The sequence below is a fragment of the Aspergillus candidus genome (genome assembly GCF_002847045.1).
Source record: "Aspergillus candidus strain CBS 102.13 unplaced genomic scaffold BDW47scaffold_72, whole genome shotgun sequence".
NCBI classification, from domain to species: Eukaryota; Fungi; Ascomycota; class Eurotiomycetes; order Eurotiales; family Aspergillaceae; genus Aspergillus; species Aspergillus candidus.
The window spans coordinates 73,534-93,597 of NW_020194077.1; the positions used below are offsets into that span (position 1 = coordinate 73,534).

Sequence of the window (20,064 nt, forward strand, 5' to 3'; positions counted from 1 at the left end):
GTCCACAACCATGCGCCCCAATAAATAAGATCTACCAGCTATTATACATACAACAAAGAAGCACAGCAACCGCAACACCGCCATGCATGCCAATTGGGAACCAAAAAAAAAAAAAAAAAAGAAAATAAGATAAATAAAACAAAAATGTAGTGTAGATGTTACAGATATGACGCAGAAGATTCACAGCGTCGCTTAATGTTGTACACAACGCACCGGTTAATGTTGTACACAGGCGCTAGCGCTAGCGCTGACGCTGACGCTTACATGCCCTTTGGCTTGCCCTTTACGATGTCCCAGCCCCATTGCCGCAAGGTCTTCACGACCTTGGGGGTGATGGCTGCGGTGAGGGGCACTCGGATGAAGATGAGGCTTTTGTGGATGGCGTAAGCGAGCATGACCTGCGTCCAGAGACCTGATTTCGAGATTAGTACACCGCACTCTTTCAAGGGAAAAAAAAAAACGCATGTGGTTTCAGAGGGAGAGGAGGGAATGGATGATGACATACTCGCTTCCCCTTTCTTCTGTTCCTCCTTGCTAGGCTGCTCCTGAGCCTCCTCGCTAGCAGCCTCCTCCTCACTGCGAGGCCACACCCGCTGCATAGCATCCTTGGCCGACTCCACGAGCATGTGCTCGTAGCGACCGATCCGCTCCACGCCCAGCCAACGCACTGCCAGGAAGCAGATGGGGAAATCCATCGCCGAGAGAAGCAGGTACACCCCCAATGCCGACCAGCCGTATTCCTTGGAGAGGGTCTTTAGGCGCTGGGAGAGCGACGGCGCCGATCCCGACTGCGAGGAGTTCTTGGCCCGCGACGAGAAGAAAAACCGGCGCTGGAAGTTGCCATTGCCCTTGAGGTGTATCCGGCCCGGGAGGGTGCGGCTCTGGAGGTGGGGGGTGGTGCGTTTGGTGGCGGTGGTGCTGAACGGTTGTCGCAGGCGGCTTGCGTTTGAGAGTTGCTGGAGGATCGAGGGGGTTTTGGCTGCTGTTGTTGTTGTTGTTGACATCGGTGATCGCCGGACGCCCTGCATTGCTTGGGAGAACCAGCGGGATAGAAGCGGGTGCCGAGGGTGCATGGTGGATGAATGCGAAGAAAATAACCAAGCTAGATTGGTGGGATGTAATATATTGGGAGCAGTAAAATATAGTGGATATTTATATGACGTTTAGGATATGTGCCGCTGTGATTCTGACAGCATGCCAGTAGTAATTCGAGAAGAGCTGAAGTGAGATCGATGCCAAAGAGAAAAAAAAATAGAGCGGGAAAAGCTCCGACGCTCGGCCTGCCGGCGCACCGGGTTTCCGTCATCAAATGGATCACCCGGCGGGCAGAGGAATGCTGCAGTGCAAGAACGGCACCCACACCGCCTTCCCTTTCCATCACCGCCAGCGCAACCTCCGCAGTCCTAAACAAAAATCTCAGCCAGGAGAGACCAGACCGGACGATCCAACATAGATTATCCCAACCACCACTCGCCTACCATGCCACCACGCATTTTGGGGAATCTCCCCCAGCTCCCTTGTTTACCAAAGGGATCCCTATTCACCATTATCCGCGCCAATGTTCCCACCCGGTCATTCGGTATCCGGTCATTGAACCCTCCCAAAGCCTCCCGCTTCAATGTCGGCGCCGATCTACCTGTCCTCAAATCGACGCCCACCGCCGCTCTGGAACGGAAATCGAAAACGCTGCCTCTCCGCACCGGCACCATTGTCATCAAGAAGGGAATGACGGGCCTCTTTGACCCCGAAACCGGGAAGCGCGTCCCCTGCACGGTCCTCCAGCTCGATCGAGTCGAAGTCGTCTCTCACAAAACACGCCAAATACACGGCTACAACGCCGTCCAGCTTGGTTCCGGCTGGAAGCACCCGTCCAATATGACGAAGTCGCTTCTCGGCCATTTCTCCGCCAGCGGCGTCTCGCCGAAACGACACGTCTACGAATTCCGAGTCAAGGACGAGGCCGGCCTCTTGCCCGTCGGCCAGATGATCAACGCCGACTGGTTCCAGACGGGCCAGTATGTCGATGCGCGGTCGCACGCCAAGGGTAAGGGTTTTGCCGGTGTGATGAAGCGACATGGTTTCGGCGGTCAGGATCGCAGTCACGGTGTGAGTTTGAAGCACCGTTCGATGGGTTCCTCGGGCCCCGGTCAGGGTGGCGGTTCGCGTGTGTATCCTGGAAAGAAGATGGCGGGAAATATGGGAAATCAGCAAAATACCGTGCAGAACCTGAAGATCCTCAAGGTCGACCCGGAGAACGGGATTATTGTCGTCCAGGGTAAATATGCCCTCCTTCCTTGACTGAATCTTTTTTTGCTAATATGTGGACTTATTTCAGGCGCTGTTAGCGGACCTAAAGGCTGCCAGGTACGGATACAGGATGCGATTAAGAAGCCGTGGCCTGAAGTAGCTCCCGCTGAGCTTCCCGCGGAGACTCCCGCCGAGCCGACTGCGTGAAGTTCACAATGGCTCAGGGTGGCTTGGGAGGCAGGTGTTTCTATGAAAATGTATATTAGTTCCAACAACTACGTTGTTGGTATTGTTGTCTCTTTCAAAGCGGCGTTCTTTATATGATACATAAATGATGTCCTATTTATCGGTCCCAATTGTGTCGACCCGCTCATCCACGGCGCAAAGCCCCAGGAGAGCAAGTCCTGTAACCGTAAAGCACAAAGCGGAGAAGTTCCTGCAACAAAAGATGGAAGAATCCTGGTACGCCTGGAATATGCAAAGAAAATAATGATAACTTGTGATATACAAATCTCCTGGTTTCTCGCCCAAACTTATAAACTTTCAGATAGTGTCCGGGTTTGTTCAATCACTTTGACGGAATGGATCGGTATCGCTGGTAAGAAGCGGGATTACAGTCCCATCTTCCGTCTCCAGACTCCATTCCTCGGTACGAAACTAAAGACCATCAGCGGGACATGTCATACTGATATAGTATTGGTGAACGGGTACTACTAACGTAGCTCATGCGGTCTGGCCGGATACTTCTGAATCTCATCTTCCCCTGCGCCTTGGTGCCCTTCACCCAGAAGGAGATATCGATGCGTCCATGGAGCTGGTTCATCTCCCCACTGATCCACGGTATCTTTTGGGCGAAATAAATCTCGTCGCCCAGGATCTCGCGTGCGCGAGGCGACGTCCGAAGGGCGTAGAGGTTACTGCTGACCACGCTCGACGACGACTTCTGGTAGTTGAAGATACCGAGCAGACCGGCTCCCACGGCGACCGCAAACAGGGGCAAAGTCCGCAGCCAGCGTCGGTCTGGCTTCACGGAGGGTAGTTCGCGATCCGCCCGTCGTTCCATCAATGGGCCTGAATTCGACTGCGGCGCGGGTATAAGATTGCGACGCGGGGCGCTCGTCTGTTTGCGAAAAGTCGGAAGTCGAGAGAGCGCTATGCGCCTCTGTGCCGCTTGTAAAGTCATGACGGGCAGGATTGGCCTGGGTCTCGTTCAAATCGTGAGGCTGGCAAAGGAGACAAGATCGTGCGATGTGGTGGGATTTATCGGAAAGAGAGTTAGTTGTAAGCGGAACAAAGTTGCCAAACAGGTCAAACCTGCCCAAGTACTAAACCGTCTGTCTACTTTGCGCCCAGCGTGTTTTTTTCTAATCTACCGTTTCTCCAACGCTCTCGTATTAATTTATTATTGTATAATCGAGAGATCCCCTTATGTTCCCACCCCTTTATCGTGGATAGACCCAAATGTTTACATCATGGCTACTCCGAGACTCCGCAAGGCCTTCCGCTATCCCGACGACTCGGACGATGACGAACAGGGCCGCGCAGAACTAGATGATGAGGGTTGGTTTTACACCATGGCGGTGCATATATTCCTAATACACTTAATGACCATTCTACAGAACAGGAGTCGGTGCTCGATCAGCTGCGTACGCAGATTGACCAACGAAATGCAGAATACAGTGTAACTTTCTCCAAATTGCTGCACATATGACAGTGTTCTAGCCTTTACTAAGAAGCGATGGCATGATCTGCTTATAGAACATGTTTGCGATCGTCCCACTCCTATCTACCATAATATTCGTTCCACAGTTGCTGGCCGGCTCTTCGAGAGCATTGGAGCCGCTGCTAGCTTTGCTCGGCATCGCTTCGTTGATCACCACTGCTTACATCATGAAGTACATGCCATTGCGAAAGACCGATTCCAGATTTACACAAGCAGCTCTCAAGCCAGAAGCTCCAACATCAATCCTGGAATATCTTTTGCTCGCAAACATCATAGTCAGTGGGCTACTGACGGTATCATACGTCTTTCTTCCCCGAGTGGAATCATCACTCAGCCACCGACAAGTTACATATGTCGTTCCAGGAGGTGCGTCTCTGTCCTTGGATCCAAGCATGAAAACTGCATACATGCATGCAAAACAAAACCGAGGCTCATCTTTCTGCAGTCATGTTAGTAATCGTCTTTGTTGTCCGAAGGTTAATGGTCTCTGTGAACATCGAAGAACTTGAAAAACTGCGATACGATTATAAAGGAGCTTAGCAGGACCGAGTGAAACAAAGCTTATTAACAAAACATTTCAACTCTCTTGGAAGTGGGCTCGGACAGCCATGTTGACCTACATATGCACCATCCTACATCCATTGTCTAATTTGACCGTTGAATTCTAGTTCGCTGAAAGTAGATTGGATCTAGTTATCTCAATGGCACACAATGTGACGATTGCAGCCGCAATATTTTCAACACATTCCAAGCCTGTATTCAAAACAGCATCTACGTAACGATCCAAGTCTGCTTTTATGACATGTCGGAATTGTTCCTTATTCTTTAACACTTGATTGATTTCTTGAATCGGGTAGACTTGGGACCGAGTTGCCTGACATCTCAAGTGCAGGGTCCACCGGTATGTCTCCGAATTCACCTGGATAGCTCTCAACCAAGAAGCCCTTTTGAGGGCTATAGGTTGGTGTTCGATCTTGCTCCGGCATTATTTCCTCCAATTGGATGGAATGATCCAATAGAGACTGGCTTCTTCTCGCATCAGCCTCTTCTTGGTGTTTCCTCAGTCGACCAATATCGTCATCTCCTGCTTTCTTCAGCCATTGAGAATTCGACTGGCGGAAGTCCACTAAGCTCTCCACACTACGCGGATCAGCTACCTTTGCAGTATCATGACCGGGAAGTGTGATTGTGGGTTCAAAAGGAGTCATCGAAGGATCTCGACGACATGCAGCGCAGCTGCAAACCTTATCACACCTCGGGCATTTCCAGGTCTTCATTTCCATGACGTCCTGCGGTTTCATATTGAAGGCTCTGAAGAGGCTGCCGTAGCAATATTCCAACTGACATTCTGAACAACAAGCGAGCCGCCACTTCGGTTCACTGGATTTGCAGATGTGGCATCGGCCAGTTTGGTCGAACTTGCGGTTGCCATTGGTTTTCCTCCGCTTTCGGACAACACCGCTTGTTTCCGAATCGCTTTGTTTTTCTTGGGCTTCTTGGACGACTGGCTTTGATATGTCATTCCAGGGCCGACATCTTAATTGTTCGTAGCAGATCTCTGCCAATGTCTTCCTTTCCTTCTGCAATTCGGTCATTATGTCTAACAAGGAGTTATACTGAACTCGCTTATCGCCCGGAAAGTGGTTTACCATGCGTCTCCACCTTTCATGCTTCTCAGTGAGCTCATCCCATCTGAATTGCTCAGCCCACTTCAACCTGGATATGCAGGCACAACTTCTTCCCATAGCAAAACATTCCATGCAGATGTCGTAGGAGTCATCCGTTTCACCCACACACCACGGACAAGTTAGAAATCTGTTGAATATGTTGCCACGGCAATAAGAGCAAGTTATACTGCCGTCGAAAGGGATATATTCAACATCCTGTTTTTTGGGGCAAACTTCCGCGCTCGGAAAGCACTCAGAGATGAGAATAGTTGTATACAAGATAAAAACATGTTCAAAATCTTTTTGTAATTGTTGGGTCCTCGTACCGCCCGTTTCGTGTCTGGCAAAGATACTCGAGTAATACTCAAGGGTGTAAAACACGATTGCCTTATTCTTGTACTGCTCATCCCGGCAAACCATCCTGGCGTGCGGCAATGCTTCATTCAGAGCCAGATCTAGTGTTTCTGCAGTAGTACGATTCCAAGCTACCTTCATTGTTCTTGTACCTCGGTTCCACACTTGGTGTGCAGCCAAGGGCGGGATGATAATGAAATCCCCTGGTTTCTGTTCAACAACATATGCTTTGAAGGGGGCTGATTTCCACGCTTCAATCTGAGCAAAATGATCTTCAATGTCAATGTCGTGACCCAACATCGACAGCCAATATTCCGACACAACATGACGATCTTTGGTCTCTGTCATAAACCAGATTGAAGATCCTGGCTTAGTCGCTTTCCCATACTCAATGGAACCATCTGACGCTTCAACCATTATGTTTTGACCAAGACTGGCGCACATTTCTTGATGGGCTGGGGTGTAAGTACCCTCATGGCCGATATAACACATCAGATTTTCAGCACGCATGTTGGGAGGAAGGCAACTCATGAGATCACCAGCCCTGGGTATTTGGGTCTCCGGAGCACCATTTTCATCAGATATCGAGGCGGTATTTGCCCCGGGACCTTCGAAATCTTCCCGAGACTTGTTGAGGTAGAAAAGGGTGGGAGGTATGATCTTCTTTAGATGAGTGTGCCATTGCTTTGGACAGTCAATATCCTTCAAGTAAATTCTTTGACGTTCAGGGTCTTTATAGTTGAATGTGGTCCACTGATTTGCGAGCATGGGCATATTCTTCAAATAGTGGCCGATTGTGAGAGGAAGGTCAGTCTTCGTTGTGAGGTTCCTGGCGACCTCCGCTTACAGAAAGAGGGTTAGCAGCCAGTGGGCGAAAGCAAGAGCAAGGGCAAAAGATAAACACAAAATGCACAGTTACTTACTCTTTGTCGAATAGTGGGTTCGTAACCACTTTTCTGAAAATAAGGAACTGTCTAGCCTTCCATTGAATCCCTCGATAACTAGAGGCATTCCACGGAGGATAACGTGAAGGAAAACTAGCTTCTCAAAATTTTCAAGCCCGTTGTCGTCTATTGATTCGCAACTGATTCTTGTCACATATTCGAAATTTGGCGTTGACTCCACGAGCGCTGGAACATCGATAGCGGGGGATATCGGCTCGAAAGCCGCTCGTGTCCGTTGATTTGGCATTTCGGATACACTTTCAGGTAGAGATCGAATGCGGTTCAATACGGGATATGAAGAGCGCCAGGTCAGTTGGGTGCAGGCTGTCCAGTCCGGGTATCAGGTGTCATAGATTTGGCGGACAATGGCGCATCTCATTGAACTAGTACTTTGAAATGGACATTTACTTGACACAATTTGTCAACAAGAAGTGTAAACCGTGGCCTTGCTATTTGTGGTGGGCTAGCGGTACCTGAACTGAAGGTTTTCTCAAGAGGAACTTCCAAAAGAGCTTCAGAACCAAGGATAGGTATTTTTTTTTAACTATTCCTTGACGTGGACATCTTTCTTGTCTTGGATATTATGAATGGGTAAAGGCAGACATGATGATAGCTTAATCCAAAAATCTGGATTGTAGCCAAGAGGAGAGAAACTTGTGAGGTATTGTTGCCCGCATAAAACGCGTTGGTTTGTTCTTCCTCTGTCTTCTCGTGTGTTGATCAACCCGCTACAGTACTGACTGCTTCATATGTGGGGTCGTTTTCTTGCTATCACGTGAGATATTGCAAGCCTCTTGCAAAAGGAGAGCGAAAAAGACAACAACACCGTCAATTCAGTTCTTGATATCAATTTACTATATAATCTCCTCATTTGGTTATGGTGCTCGCTATTCAATTGTCTGACCAATTGAACATTTGAACAGAAATCCAAGCTTGCCGTTGTCACTCGATGTTTCCACCAGTTACCCGGACGAAGATCCGGCTCCACTAATCGCGAAATAACTTATCGCGCAAAGTCCATCTCCGAATCCTATGCCAAATCTTTTCGCTCAATTGGGGACCATGCTTCGCTGTTGACCTCATCTGCTCGATTTATCAAACGATTGCACCCTCTCTATTTGATTGATTCATCCCCGTTTTGGGTTGTTTTACAAGATGATATTGTGCGCTTCCTCTTCCCCATTGCGTCGCGCACTATTACAAAATGCTCCAACATCAGGGAAGACCGTTCACCATAATAGAGTCAGGCAGTCAATATTACAACCTAATTCTCGATCTCAATATATGACACTCTGCCGTAATTCCACTAAAACTCTATTCAAGCCTTGTTCGACCTATTCCAAAAATACACCATCTACGAGAAATTTTTCGCAAAAACCGATTTCGTCGCTTCCAATAGCAAACACCCCAACGGAGGTGGAGCAAAAGTCGACGGCACAATACTCCCCTCCACAGACCGGATTGATTGCGCGTCTACCTCGGCGATGGGTCCCGTACGCTGAGCTTATACGCCTCGATAAGCCCACGGGCACATACTACCTCTTTTTTCCATGCGCATTTTCGACGCTTCTTGCGGCACCAATCTCATCGACAGCAACCCCCTTGCATGTCTTAGGGACTGCCGGTTTATTCCTTACTGGAGCCCTGGTGATGCGAGGTGCCGGCTGTGCAATCAATGACCTTTGGGACAGAAATTTGGACCCCCATGTCGAGCGCACCAAATTTCGTCCGATTGCTAGAGGAGCAATTTCTCCGGAAAATGCTATCGTCTTTACCGGCTTTCAACTACTAGCTGGACTTGGAGTTCTCCTCAGCTTTCCAACCCAATGTTTGTGGTACGGCATCCCTAGCCTGCTGCTCGTGGCAACATATCCTCTTGCCAAGCGCGTCACCTATTATCCGCAGGCTGTCCTAGGCCTTACGTTCTCATGGGGTGCGATTATGGGGTTTCCGGCACTAGGGGTCGATCTTCTTTCGAACCGTGACGCATTGGAAGCTGCGGCGGCACTCTATTCGAGCTGTATTGCCTGGACCGTTCTATATGATATGATCTACGCACATATGGATATCAAGGATGACGTGGCCGCGGGAATCAAATCCATTGCTCTTCGTCACGAAAACAACACGAAGGGCGTTCTTTCTGCTCTAGCCGTTGCCCAAGTCACACTGCTCGGCGCCGCGGGGGCAGCGGTCGGAGCCGGCCCTGTTTTCTTCGTTGGCAGTTGCGGAAGTGCCATTCTTACGCTTGGCACCATGATCTGGAGGGTTCGTCTCAAGAGCGTTGAGAATTGCTGGTGGTGGTTCAAAAATGGCTGCTTGCTGACAGGTGGCGGTATCACCGCGGGACTTCTTCTTGAATACATAGCTCAAATCACTGGGTTCTATGTATCAAACGAAGAGCGGAATCCTCCGGCACAAGAAGCTTCTGAATGTTGACTTCACAGATGACATGCCTCTTAATTGCCATGGTTGGGGTCAGCTACTGTTAAGCCTATACGTTGCTCCACGGCATTCACAATGTCTCTCCAATCCATCATGGCACCATTTCCCGTATCACCACAAGCAAGTGGCTTCTCTACTGGATTCAGAATAGACACCCAACCCTCATCAGTTGCATCGGTATATCCCCATTCATCCCGCAAGATGCCCAGTTGTTTCTTTGTGATTGGGTGATTCCACATAGCTGTATTCATAGCAGGCGCAACAACAACCAGCGGTTTATTTTTCTTAAAGCCTCCGTCCACAATCCCAGTCGTGTCCCATGCCCTGATGACAGATAGGAGAAGATTATCCGCAAACCCCATTGTCATTTTAGCCATACTGTTCGCAGATAACGGAGCTATGAGCAGTAAATGAGCCCATTTCCTGAGCTCGATATGCAAAATCGGCTTGCCGCGAACCCACGGATCCTTCCACTCATCCTCGTCGTGGTAGACAGCGTCCACACCCGGAATTTGCTGTAAGTCCTCATAGTGAGGCTGTTCCGGGCTTTGTCCCTTCAGGAATTTTGCGGCAGACCCGGTTAAAATGATACGAATCGCCACATTGCGATGGCGACCAAGTGCTTCTGCAATGTTGGGCAGCTTTATCGTGGCGACTGACCCGCTAGCAGCCAGCAGGATGTGGGTTTTGTTGCCATGTAGATGCTCTTGAGCCGAGAAAGGGGGGGATGAATTGTCCATTATGACAATTGGAGGAGGCAATGGATCACATAGACAACCGTAAACTGCGCGGAGTGTACCATCATCACAATTCCCACGTGGGGGGGGGTACATCGGCGTTCGTCACTCACCGCCTTACGAGCGGTTATCGACTATGTCATAAATTAACAACAGTGACGCCCAATTATAAATCACAATCATGTGACATGATTGGCCTAGGCAAGCTGAGTAACTGTCGGTCCCGGGTAGGATGATTTACAAGAGCCTCCAATACTTGAGCGCCCCAACCTTCACAACAGGTATATAGGTGAATACTGTAATATAAGTAAACTCGCCGATTCTACCATCATGTTTGCACGAACAGCCTTTTCATGTGTAAGTCTATCATGTTATTCCCCTGCGTCGCCAGAGTCTCTTGCAGTATTCTTTTGACTTGATTCCCTGGGCTTACACGGTATACAGGCATTTCGGTCGATCTCGCGACCATCATGCGCGTTGCCACCGAAGGCTCCAGCCTTGAGGCTCCCCTCTGCAATTTACGCCCGCCTATTGTCTACGGAAACAAGATCTGCTATTGACAAAGCGGTTGCCTCTGCCCCCGTTGTCCTCTTCATGAAAGGCACCCCGGAAACCCCACAGTGCGGCTTTTCTCGGGCAAGCATACAGATTCTTGGTTTACAAGGGGTGGATCCCAAGAAGTTCGTTGCGTTCAACGTGCTGGAAGACTCGGAACTGCGTCAAGGTGAGTTGTGCTTGGAGCTTTTACTACAACCTGTCTCGCATCGTTTCGGGCAACGATATTAACATGTCGTCTCAAATCAGGTATCAAAGAGTACTCGGACTGGCCTACTATCCCACAACTCTATTTGGACAAGGAGTTTGTCGGCGGTTGCGATATCTTGATGTCGATGCATCAAAATGGAGAGCTCGCGAAGCTCCTTGAGGAGAAGGAAGTACTGGTAGCATCGGACTGAAATCTCCGATGTGCACCACTTGACCACAATAACGGGGATTGTCTTGACCATCCATTTGCCTTGTAACTAGTGTAACAATAACATCTATCAACGGAAATCGAAACCAAAGCCATATCATTTACATGTGTTTACTCTTGCAGCTAGTACCTAAGCTATGCTATGACCAATCCCCAATTCTATACAATAGTTACATTGTTGCTCTCAATATCTCGTTGCTAATTAGCTCCGCCCTAGCCTGAGAGCTCTTTCGACCGCACAGATTCCTCCACGGCGCCTTTTTGCAGCTTCGCACGCTGTCTCGCTTCGTACGCCTCCCTGCTCTTGAGAATTCTCTCGACGATCTCTCCAGCATTGACGTTTTGAAATGGGTGGGTGCCCGTCTCTTTGAAAATTCCCATTTGTCTGGGCGCTGTATATGGATCGTAAGTGAGCGGGATGAAAGTAGTCGGGCCATGGTAGACGACATCAGGGACACCCAATGGCATAGTCTTCAAGTAAGGTGCACTTGGGGAAAACGGCGCCGAGAAGATGACAGCATGGATATACTAGAACAAGACAAATTAGATATGTGTCGGTTACTAGACACACGTCCAAATCACCAGGTGGGGGAGGGGGCCCTTGCGACTTACACGACATTGAAGCACGCATAGCCCACGTTCGAATATGTTCATTATAGGATAGTTGAATCCTTTCCAGTGATTGATTACATTGTCGTCATGTATACCAGCGACAATGTAGGCTGGGGGATAGTCCTCCCCACAAGTTTTGATTCTGTTTTCTCTCTGCGCAGCATCGTACCAGCCGCGCTCGCGACCTTGCGACTCCTCGAGGGCAAAGACCCGTCTGAGGAATTCAATGTGGCCAGAAGAGAAGAGATCAAATCCCCCATCAACATAAACGACTCGCTGCCCTGGTCTGGGCGACCGACCATCCACGAGTGTTTCAAATGATCCAGGCTCTTCAACTTTGTCGTCAAGCTTGGCCGAGCTGGACCCGCTCCAAAGCCAGACTTTGGACCCCGGATTCAGGCCAGTCTCATCTGTGGCATAATCACGGATCTGCTGAGCAAGGTATGCAGCGGACTGCTGACGTTCTTCCTGACAACCGGACCCTTCCGCGCCGGAAAGTGTATCCTTTACGCTTTTGACGAAATGACCTCTCGTGCATAGAAGCATGCGACCAACCAAATCAGTAGTGGAGATGCCAGGGGTTCGTTTAACTACTTTGAAGCGCCCAGCGGCCTTGACGAACCGATAGCAGTCGTCTCCGTTACTATCCGACGTTATATCATCTCCGTGAACAACATATCTGCAACCGTAGTGGGAGACCCACGGCAGAAACGTCACGTAGGGGGCATGGGGAATACACTGGGTTGCCCAACGGCAAGCTTCTACTGCAGCTACACTGTGCGTTGGCCGGTGTCAGCGGCGAAGGGCAAGGAGGAAAGGACAGTCAACAAATGTAAACTAACCGTTCTTTCAATGTCATCACTGTAGGGCCTTTATTCTCGAGAATTGCTTCATCGGAATGTACCCCAACATAGAGTGCTTTCCCCAATCTACGAGCCTGGAGCATAGCTCCCGCATGCCCTGGAGATCACGATTCTGATTAGGGCGTGTCATTATACCATAAGAACGAATGCTGCCTTACCGTGATGGCTGAAGTCAAAGCATCCATCGACCCAGATTCTATCATCTGAGATAGGAATGTCCTCCTGCGGGTCCACAGGCCACTCCCCCGGAGAGGGGACTGATTCTTCGGGACGGTTGCTCATCCTAGATAATTGTCTGGCGGCGTACTAGTATGTAGATGGTGCTATCGGCAGTCGAGTCAAATCGAGGTTCTCACAGGAACTGTAAGTCGACGGGCTACACGTAACTTGGAAAAGAGAGGCGGAGGGGTGAAGGGGGAAGGAGGGGGGTAAGGAGGGGGAGGCGGAGGGAGAGGCGGCGGGTGAGGGGCATAACTCCCGGGGTGGAGTCTGGTCGGCGACTCGGTAGTGGGTTGTCGGGTTGACGAAAATTACCTCCAAAAAACCGATTCGGTATATATTAATTGTACAGAACTGATTAATTTCATTTCCATACAACGTACAGAGTAGTAGGCACAGCGTAGTACTGTATACGGAAAGGTAGCCTCAATTATGTAGTGTGGGAGGACGCCCCCATGCATGTCTCCATAAGAAGTATGGTTTTACAAGTGATCGATATGAAGGAACTACTTGTGAATTTCTACGAGATCTATAGTAATAACTTGCAAGTTATACCATGTTATTTAGTTATTAAGTTATTTGTTTAATTTATTTTTTATTTTTATTTTTATTTTTATTTTTTTCTTCGATAAAGAGTTTCAATCCATTGTTGGTTGGTATAGGTTAAGCTCTTCCAAACAGCAGAAGAATTGACAGAGAAAGGTCATCGCACCCTGATGTTATGTATTTGCTTTTCATTGTCAAAATTTCAAAAGGTCAAACAAGCCAAAAATTTGACTAAGAGCCCTTACATGAACGGTGTATAAAACCTGCATTTAGGACAATGGGCGAGCCCCAGGGGTAAGGTGGAGAACGAGATCTTATCAGGCCAAGGGTAGACTAGTCAAGGAAGGTCTCGTCGCATTCTCACCCGCATTCCGCATAGAACTTTCGGTCCTTTTGCTATACCCCACAACTCAACACATGCACGAGCTGCTTTGGCCGCTCATATCTCCACATATTGAGTGCTTCGGTTTCCTTCTGAGAGCAGGCTGCTCAGCAAAGAGCCCTGTCAGTCTCCACGAGCAGATATGATTTCCTCCACATTCGCCCCGAGCCTGTCTCGTAGGGACACCGCGAAATCCAGTATTGGCCACGAGGTCACGACTGGCAGCATACCTCCTCCATTAACGGCTGGAAGCGGAGCATTCGGGCCACAGAGTGCTGCGGCAATCTATCAGCATATCCACGACATGGCTACGAAACGAATTTCTACTCTGGACTACCTAAAAAAGGCGTAAGCTTTCTCCCGCAATTCTTTATTGCCAACTCTTTTAATCGTCTACATACGGCGTAGGAGTATGAGCGACTACTAAACTGTTTTTCTTCCAGCCATGAGGGCCGAATTTATTGGTTCAACACGGTACACTTTTCTAGAGCTGATATCGGTCGAATTCCCTATTTTGAGCATCGGAAGCTTTCCCGTCGTGCAATCAATTATCTCCTCCTTGGTTTATCACTCCCGCCGATTCTAGACGTCAGTTCGACACCTGGTGAATACCTGCGGGCACTCAACGCCCTTCTGATTGAATTCGAAGCCTTCCAACAAGTCCACCCACCAGATGGGAGCTCGTCTTCAACATTAGCCAGAGCGCGTATCCCACAGATGTTCAAACGTGCCGCGCATGCCGGCACTAAAGCAAGAAGGGCCAGCTCTGCAACCGAGATCGGCTTACCCATGCAGTCAAGCGACCCATCGGATCTGAAAGGACTTGCAGGGAATGCTACCACGTCTACTACGGCTGCCGCTGCCGCCTCCTTCCCCCACACGGAGGCTTCAGAGCTTCTTCCTGGGGAAGAATACTCTTATCTGCTGACACCGTCATTGCCCTTTGAGCCCGACTATTTTGAGACATTCGTAACTCTTTGCGATGTGTTGATAGACTGCTATACACGGCTCGTGTCTCTGGTGTCGACACCCTCTATCTGCACTGTTGCATTGGGCGAATTGTTCTCCAAGGCAGATGCAAGACTTCGAAAGATCATGGTGGCGGGAGTCGTGCGAGAGTTCGAAGACGCAAGCCGTAATAATGCTAAAAGTGAAGTTTCGGGTGTTAGCCGCGTGGTTTTGGGAGGCCTCATAGGTTAATTGTGCTGTTATTTGTTTGCCAAAGGCTGTCTTGGGCATGCTCTGTTTCATCAAGTGTATATATCTACTGGTTAATATGATCGTCATACGATCGACACCGCCAGGCCACTAAATTATGATCCGATCAGAATATTAATCAAACCATGGGACCCTATTCGTGCTGTGGTAGCTGTTTACAATCCCGTCTCTAAGAGTACACACGAAGTGACAAGTCGGTCTACCAGCATACAGATGTCGACGCTTCTTTTCTGCTTCTGTCTAATATCTTATTAGATCGCACCGTACTATCTATTTTTCTTAATACATAATCGTAAACCGTGCTTGCAAAACAACAACAGACAACAGATGCTATGGGGTAGACAGAAAAAACAGGTCATAATGGAAATACACCCGAGAAGGAGAACGAAAAACGCCAAGCCACGCCGTGCGCTCGAGATGAATGAGACTTTTGAAAAGGTTCATGAACGCCGATGCCGATGTATGCAAATGCTCAATATGGAGTGGTGTGGTGGAGCATCGCCCAGTATCGAGAACGCTTCCAACCGAACAGTCAGACTTCAAATTTGAAGTTTCTCCTTGTTCAGCTCACGTTGCTCGCTGAAAACTCGCCGGCTCATCTCAAGGACGGCCTCAAACCCCTCACGGCCCCGGATTGCATTTTGACTGAATCGTTCCACGCTAGCCTCTTCCACTTTATTTTTGATTTTCTGCCACCCGCCGCAAAGCGCAGTGATCTTCGCCTCTTGGCTGAAATCCGTGATCGAAGATGGGTTGTGGATGGATGGCTTATATATAACGGTTTCTCGGACATTTAGGAGGTTGGACCATGTGAGGTTGGACGAGGACATGGTTACTTTCTTCGAAACCGGGTCAACATACGAGACCTCGTAAACGTGTGAAGTCGCGTCGCCTCCGAATAGCGAAGAAATCCATTGCGGTGCAGATTGTGAACAGGTGATTAGACGTTCCGTCCGTAACTAAAATCCTCATGTGAGTCAACAAATCACTAAAAAAGTCACTCTTTCCAGGTTAGGGACAGGACATACGATGCCAGTCTGGGAGTCAACCGTGCGAGATAATGTATCAACCCCCACAACATGGGTAGACTTGTCATTCCATGGGCAGTACTTGCGCCAGTTCGCCGTCGAAACTTCTTCCCAAGAATAATTGAAAGTGCAAGCCGAGGAGAACACCTTCATGATTCTGATACGGCGGGACCCTAAAACAAGGCTTCCGATACAAATGCCGGATCAGACCTTAGCAGTAGTCGAAAGAATATGGTCACAATATGGAAACCCGATAGATATCGAAAGACATATAGGAAAGACGATGTGGTTATTGTTTAGTGTGTGTTTCCTGCGATCGGGTGTGATGGGATGCAAGTTCAAATAAATATATACCAATATGAAACGAAGGCAAACTTTCAACTACAAAATAAGTATGATTCAACTTTGGTACAGGGCGCCAGTTAAGGATGCGTGTGAGTGGCAATTGACCAAGAGTGGGAATGGCCAGAAAGGGAAAGAAAATTCTAGTTTGAGTTCCTCCCCTCCCGTAACATGTGCTCCAGGGCAAACGGAGAAGGCAGGGGCTCGGCCGTGGGTCGGGATTTTCCGGCAGAATACCGTTATTGTTAGCCACACTAACCTCTCCCGTCACTGAGGTGTCTTACATTGTGCCAAAAGACCCATATACTTTATTTTCTTAAGATAGAATTAGTCAACCAATGGGGCAAACTTGTTAGCATAACTGTGACAGGATAATCGATACCATCGATGCCTCAAGAAGATTATCTGATTATGCCTCGACGTCAGCGCCAGTGGAGAAGGAATACTAATCAAATGCCATGACCCGAGTCAGATCATCACGAGCATGTTGATAACCCAGCCATTACCTAAGATACATAATTTGTACTAATCAACTATTACGCGCTACTAATCACTAAGTGCATGGCCGCATTACTGTCCTGGCAAGCTAATTACTTCTTGCAATTCATTGATTGTCAAGTACCCAATATAAACCCCATCTGTCATTTTATACGTGCGATCAGTGTGATCAATTCCAACAAAAATGGTTGAACTACGAAAGCGAAAGGCCCCGGCAGTAACCCCAGCGCCTATAAAGAAAAGCAAGAAAACAGAACAACCTACTACTTCACCAAAACAGCCAACGGGTAAAGCTGAGATTGCCTCGAGCACTGTAACTAGGACCATTCCCAAGGTTGGCGATGTGATCGTTGCAGATGACTTTGGTGGGGAAATTGAGACGAATGAGGGCGCGAAGACAACACTCAAATGCCTTATCGATACGAGCAAATCTGGTGTCGTGATATTTACCTACCCTCGGGCGTCGACTCCAGGCTGTAAGTTTACACTTTCATTAGTAGCTTCTTTTAGCGCGTGTTCTTTTGATACCTTCAGTCATGGTGTATTTCGATCTCCTGTCTACTTTGTCTCAAATCTGGTCGAATTTGACTTACAGCCAATAGGTACAAAACAGGTCTGCATGTTCCGCGATGAGTACCAAAATCTAGTTTCCGCCGGGCTCTCTGTTTATGGGTTGTCGGCCGATTCACCTAAAGCAAACACCACATTCAAAACCAAGCAAAAATTGCCATATACCCTGCTCTGCGACGGTGATTCTACCCTCATTTCAGCCCTGGGTTTCAAGAAACACCCAAAAGGGACGACAAGGGGTGTCTTTGCTATAGGCAAGGGTGGAGATGTTCTTCTTCTGGAGGCCGGTGGTCCAGCTGCGACGCTAGAAGCTGTACAGCACTTGGTACCCACGATTTCCAATAGCGGTTAAGCAGATGTAGGAATCATGTAGGTTGGTATGGTATTTAAGGCTGGGGCGGATAATCAACATCGAAGTCTTTTTCAATTTGTGTATTGAGCTGTTTACGCAGCAGGATCTCAGGCGAATCTGGCGAGAGAGAGAAGCCTGATGCTTTACAATAAGTCAAAAAAATATCTATGTTTATGTAGGCATTTGTTGGGATAGTCAAATCCATGTATCCTGGATATGGGGTGCATTCGACAGATGTGTACGACTGTTTAGCAGGTTACACACCACAATTCACTGTACAGGATCATCCAAGCTTCAAAGAGAAAAAAAGCATGGCCGAAAATTCAACTATAAAATTGGTGGACTTGGAAAACCACAATGAGGTTTTATTTGATTGAGATAATGACTATTATATCTATGGGCGGTTGGGTGAGTTATATTGGTTCCGTATAAGATGTGGCGATGCGATCGTCACTAAGATACGACCGGCTTTATTGCGAAAAAGACAACGGAACTTTCGTACTTATGGAGAAATAATGTACTCAACCTAGACAGATGTTAAGCCAGTTGCATAAGGAGTTAATTTCAATCCATGATGCGAGCTATTCATATCATTATATTGGGGCGGGTGCTATTCGCTAGAAAGGTGTGTCGGATAATAGCTGATCCGTTTAAACAGCCCGATTCCGATGTTACCAAGTTCTTGAATCCGAGGATGGACCACAGAGAGCCCTCCGGATATAACTCCGACTAAACCGAGTTCAACCTTCTCCTGTTTGACAGAGGTATATTTTGCACTATGAAATAACTCTATAGCTATATACAGGGCAATTGGGAATTACCATGATGCTGATACAAAACTCAACACAGGATCTTATACGACCATGGCCCGCAACGCTTTGAAGGCAGCCAAGGCCGCCTCGAATGCGGTCTCTATCAACCAAGTAAGGAATTATCTCGCCTCAGAGTATGGATTTCATGGTCGCTGAGCTTCGATTAGAAACACACTCTTCAGTCAACCGGAATATGGGAGCGTATTCGTCGCCTGCTTTCCGTGGACCCGAACCGTTCTACTGGTGTCCCCTTGAACTCCCAGTATCGCCTTCCGACCCCCGGGGCTTTGCCCCCTCTGTCGTACGACGACCCTGTCACCATTCCGGCAGGAGACATCGCGGACAACCCTTATTGGAAGCGTGATGTTCGAAGGAACTACCCCAGGATCAGCAAAGTCAACCAGGCGGATGTTGTTGGTCTGCTTAGTGTGGGTAGCCAAGCGGCTCCCAAAGACGATGTTCTCCAGATTGGCGAGGCAGGCGAAAAGCAACTCACCACTGTCAAGCAAGAGGGGGAGGAGCGTGGACTGGCTGGGCTTTTCGAAAAGGATACAAAGGGTGTGAAGAGCGTTTTGGGTGCTAACGGCTTGCCACCAATGCCTTGCAACCTGGCTCCCGAGACGACTAAATACCAATTGGACCACGATCATGGGTATCCTGATGTGTATGTATACCTCATCCTCAATCGGTCGTATTTGTACTGACTCTTGTCCAAAGGTATCCCTGCCGCACGTTTGTTTGATCACCTGGCTGGGCTGTTACTACCATTAGACGCTAAATGTATTTGCGATACTTTTTTATGTTCCTTGTCTATATTCCGCCTAAATTCGCTAAGCTTCCATTCTTATCGCATTCTTTTCTTTCTTTCTATCCGTTTTTGCCTTTATAATTTCGCCCCGACTTGAGGTGCGCGGTGATTTCTCACCAATGGGTACGGATACGCGATTAACATTACTAGTAGACGACGCCATCTCCCATTTTCTGTCCAGGAAAGACGACTTTAAACCTTTCAGATTAGGCGGCTGCAAGATCTAACCAATCACGGCTCTCCTTAAGACATGAATTTCCCTACCAAAAATAATCTAGTACTTTGTCTACGTCATTTACTAAAACACCATTCAATTAGAGTGCACCTGCATGTCTAGTCGATACAGGACAGCATGAATCATGACCCCGGTTCGGGTTCAGGATTAATGTAAATCTTTCCCCCAACTGTGAGCGTCGCACTGTTGTACAAGACAGGCACCAGCTTGTTTTCATGGTAGTTATCGTCCAAGATGGGCGCTTGTGAGTATGGGATTTTTTCTGGAAGAAGAGGGAGACCAGAAAATGGTTGGGTTATTGTATTCGATTACATTGGTACTTAAACCCCCTCAGTCTTTTCAAATTGAAGCGCTTGAAACTCAATACTAGATGATATGAGATTTTGAAAATACTGCAATTACTTGAATACATTTAATAAGGTAGAACCAAAAGGCCTATGTAAGAGTACTACTATATGACACTCGCACTCCCAACAACACCAACCGCAAGGT

General features: G+C 48.3%; 13 protein-coding genes across 13 annotated transcripts; 7 read left to right on the forward strand and 6 right to left on the reverse strand.

Moving 5' to 3' along the window:
* Positions 1-135: 135 nt before the first annotated feature.
* On the reverse strand, positions 136-1,229 carry BDW47DRAFT_112988 (FAM210 family protein). Its single transcript, XM_024814286.1, has 2 exons — positions 506-1,229; positions 136-412 (listed from the first exon to the last, which is right to left on the reverse strand). Exons 1-2 carry the CDS (start codon positions 1,071-1,073, stop codon positions 261-263), a joined length of 720 nt encoding a protein of 239 aa, XP_024668031.1. The 5' UTR covers positions 1,074-1,229; the 3' UTR covers positions 136-260.
* Positions 1,230-1,453: 224 nt separating this feature from the next.
* On the forward strand, positions 1,454-2,578 carry BDW47DRAFT_112989 (mitochondrial 54S ribosomal protein uL3m). Its single transcript, XM_024814287.1, has 2 exons — positions 1,454-2,275; positions 2,336-2,578. Exons 1-2 carry the CDS (start codon positions 1,480-1,482, stop codon positions 2,452-2,454), a joined length of 915 nt encoding a protein of 304 aa, XP_024668032.1. The 5' UTR covers positions 1,454-1,479; the 3' UTR covers positions 2,455-2,578.
* On the reverse strand, positions 2,579-3,565 carry BDW47DRAFT_112990 (cytochrome c oxidase assembly factor 1 family protein; the record flags this gene model as incomplete). The annotated part of the gene is made up of 2 exons (XM_024814288.1): positions 2,966-3,565; positions 2,579-2,904 (listed from the first exon to the last, which is right to left on the reverse strand). Coding segments are annotated over exons 1-2 (554 nt in total), but the record flags the coding sequence as incomplete, so codon positions are not given.
* Positions 3,566-3,588: 23 nt separating this feature from the next.
* Positions 3,589-4,649, forward strand: BDW47DRAFT_84701 (uncharacterized protein). Its single transcript, XM_024820022.1, has 4 exons — positions 3,589-3,807; positions 3,867-3,928; positions 4,006-4,336; positions 4,416-4,649. Exons 1-4 carry the CDS (start codon positions 3,720-3,722, stop codon positions 4,508-4,510), a joined length of 576 nt encoding a protein of 191 aa, XP_024668034.1. The 5' UTR covers positions 3,589-3,719; the 3' UTR covers positions 4,511-4,649.
* On the reverse strand, positions 4,634-7,455 carry BDW47DRAFT_84726 (putative JmjC domain protein). Its single transcript, XM_024820023.1, has 3 exons — positions 7,409-7,455; positions 6,915-7,342; positions 4,634-6,833 (listed from the first exon to the last, which is right to left on the reverse strand). Exons 2-3 carry the CDS (start codon positions 7,180-7,182, stop codon positions 4,789-4,791), a joined length of 2,313 nt encoding a protein of 770 aa, XP_024668035.1. The 5' UTR covers positions 7,183-7,342; positions 7,409-7,455; the 3' UTR covers positions 4,634-4,788.
* A 346-nt stretch (positions 7,456-7,801) lies between these two features.
* BDW47DRAFT_84738 (putative para-hydroxybenzoate-polyprenyltransferase Coq2) lies at positions 7,802-9,381 on the forward strand. The gene has a single exon (XM_024820024.1). The coding sequence runs from the start codon at positions 8,091-8,093 to the stop codon at positions 9,369-9,371; it is 1,281 nt and encodes a 426-aa protein (XP_024668036.1). The 5' UTR covers positions 7,802-8,090; the 3' UTR covers positions 9,372-9,381.
* On the reverse strand, positions 9,382-10,177 carry BDW47DRAFT_84739 (putative flavoprotein). Its single transcript, XM_024820025.1, has one exon. The coding sequence runs from the start codon at positions 10,115-10,117 to the stop codon at positions 9,392-9,394; it is 726 nt and encodes a 241-aa protein (XP_024668037.1). The 5' UTR covers positions 10,118-10,177; the 3' UTR covers positions 9,382-9,391.
* Positions 10,178-10,325: 148 nt separating this feature from the next.
* Positions 10,326-11,192, forward strand: BDW47DRAFT_113000 (monothiol glutaredoxin GRX5). Its single transcript, XM_024814289.1, has 3 exons — positions 10,326-10,471; positions 10,559-10,838; positions 10,919-11,192. Exons 1-3 carry the CDS (start codon positions 10,445-10,447, stop codon positions 11,068-11,070), a joined length of 459 nt encoding a protein of 152 aa, XP_024668038.1. The 5' UTR covers positions 10,326-10,444; the 3' UTR covers positions 11,071-11,192.
* Positions 11,193-11,210: 18 nt separating this feature from the next.
* BDW47DRAFT_84749 (ethanolamine-phosphate cytidylyltransferase) lies at positions 11,211-12,968 on the reverse strand. Its single transcript, XM_024820026.1, has 4 exons — positions 12,721-12,968; positions 12,542-12,659; positions 11,700-12,474; positions 11,211-11,615 (listed from the first exon to the last, which is right to left on the reverse strand). Exons 1-4 carry the CDS (start codon positions 12,842-12,844, stop codon positions 11,301-11,303), a joined length of 1,332 nt encoding a protein of 443 aa, XP_024668039.1. The 5' UTR covers positions 12,845-12,968; the 3' UTR covers positions 11,211-11,300.
* A 698-nt stretch (positions 12,969-13,666) lies between these two features.
* On the forward strand, positions 13,667-15,005 carry BDW47DRAFT_113004 (uncharacterized protein). The gene is made up of 2 exons (XM_024814290.1): positions 13,667-14,057; positions 14,153-15,005. Exons 1-2 carry the CDS (start codon positions 13,852-13,854, stop codon positions 14,907-14,909), a joined length of 963 nt encoding a protein of 320 aa, XP_024668040.1. The 5' UTR covers positions 13,667-13,851; the 3' UTR covers positions 14,910-15,005.
* Positions 15,006-15,144: 139 nt separating this feature from the next.
* On the reverse strand, positions 15,145-16,383 carry BDW47DRAFT_113005 (putative mitochondrial protein sorting (Msf1)). The gene is made up of 2 exons (XM_024814291.1): positions 15,956-16,383; positions 15,145-15,886 (listed from the first exon to the last, which is right to left on the reverse strand). Exons 1-2 carry the CDS (start codon positions 16,106-16,108, stop codon positions 15,467-15,469), a joined length of 573 nt encoding a protein of 190 aa, XP_024668041.1. The 5' UTR covers positions 16,109-16,383; the 3' UTR covers positions 15,145-15,466.
* A 389-nt stretch (positions 16,384-16,772) lies between these two features.
* BDW47DRAFT_84766 (thioredoxin peroxidase DOT5) lies at positions 16,773-17,949 on the forward strand. Its single transcript, XM_024820027.1, has 2 exons — positions 16,773-17,271; positions 17,398-17,949. The coding sequence occupies exons 1-2, from the start codon at positions 16,980-16,982 to the stop codon at positions 17,715-17,717; spliced, it is 612 nt and encodes a 203-aa protein (XP_024668042.1). The 5' UTR covers positions 16,773-16,979; the 3' UTR covers positions 17,718-17,949.
* A 451-nt stretch (positions 17,950-18,400) lies between these two features.
* BDW47DRAFT_113008 (putative NADH-ubiquinone oxidoreductase 21 kDa subunit) lies at positions 18,401-19,784 on the forward strand. Its single transcript, XM_024814292.1, has 4 exons — positions 18,401-18,481; positions 18,567-18,640; positions 18,697-19,193; positions 19,247-19,784. Exons 2-4 carry the CDS (start codon positions 18,581-18,583, stop codon positions 19,269-19,271), a joined length of 582 nt encoding a protein of 193 aa, XP_024668043.1. The 5' UTR covers positions 18,401-18,481; positions 18,567-18,580; the 3' UTR covers positions 19,272-19,784.
* The last annotated feature ends 280 nt before the right edge of the window (positions 19,785-20,064 follow it).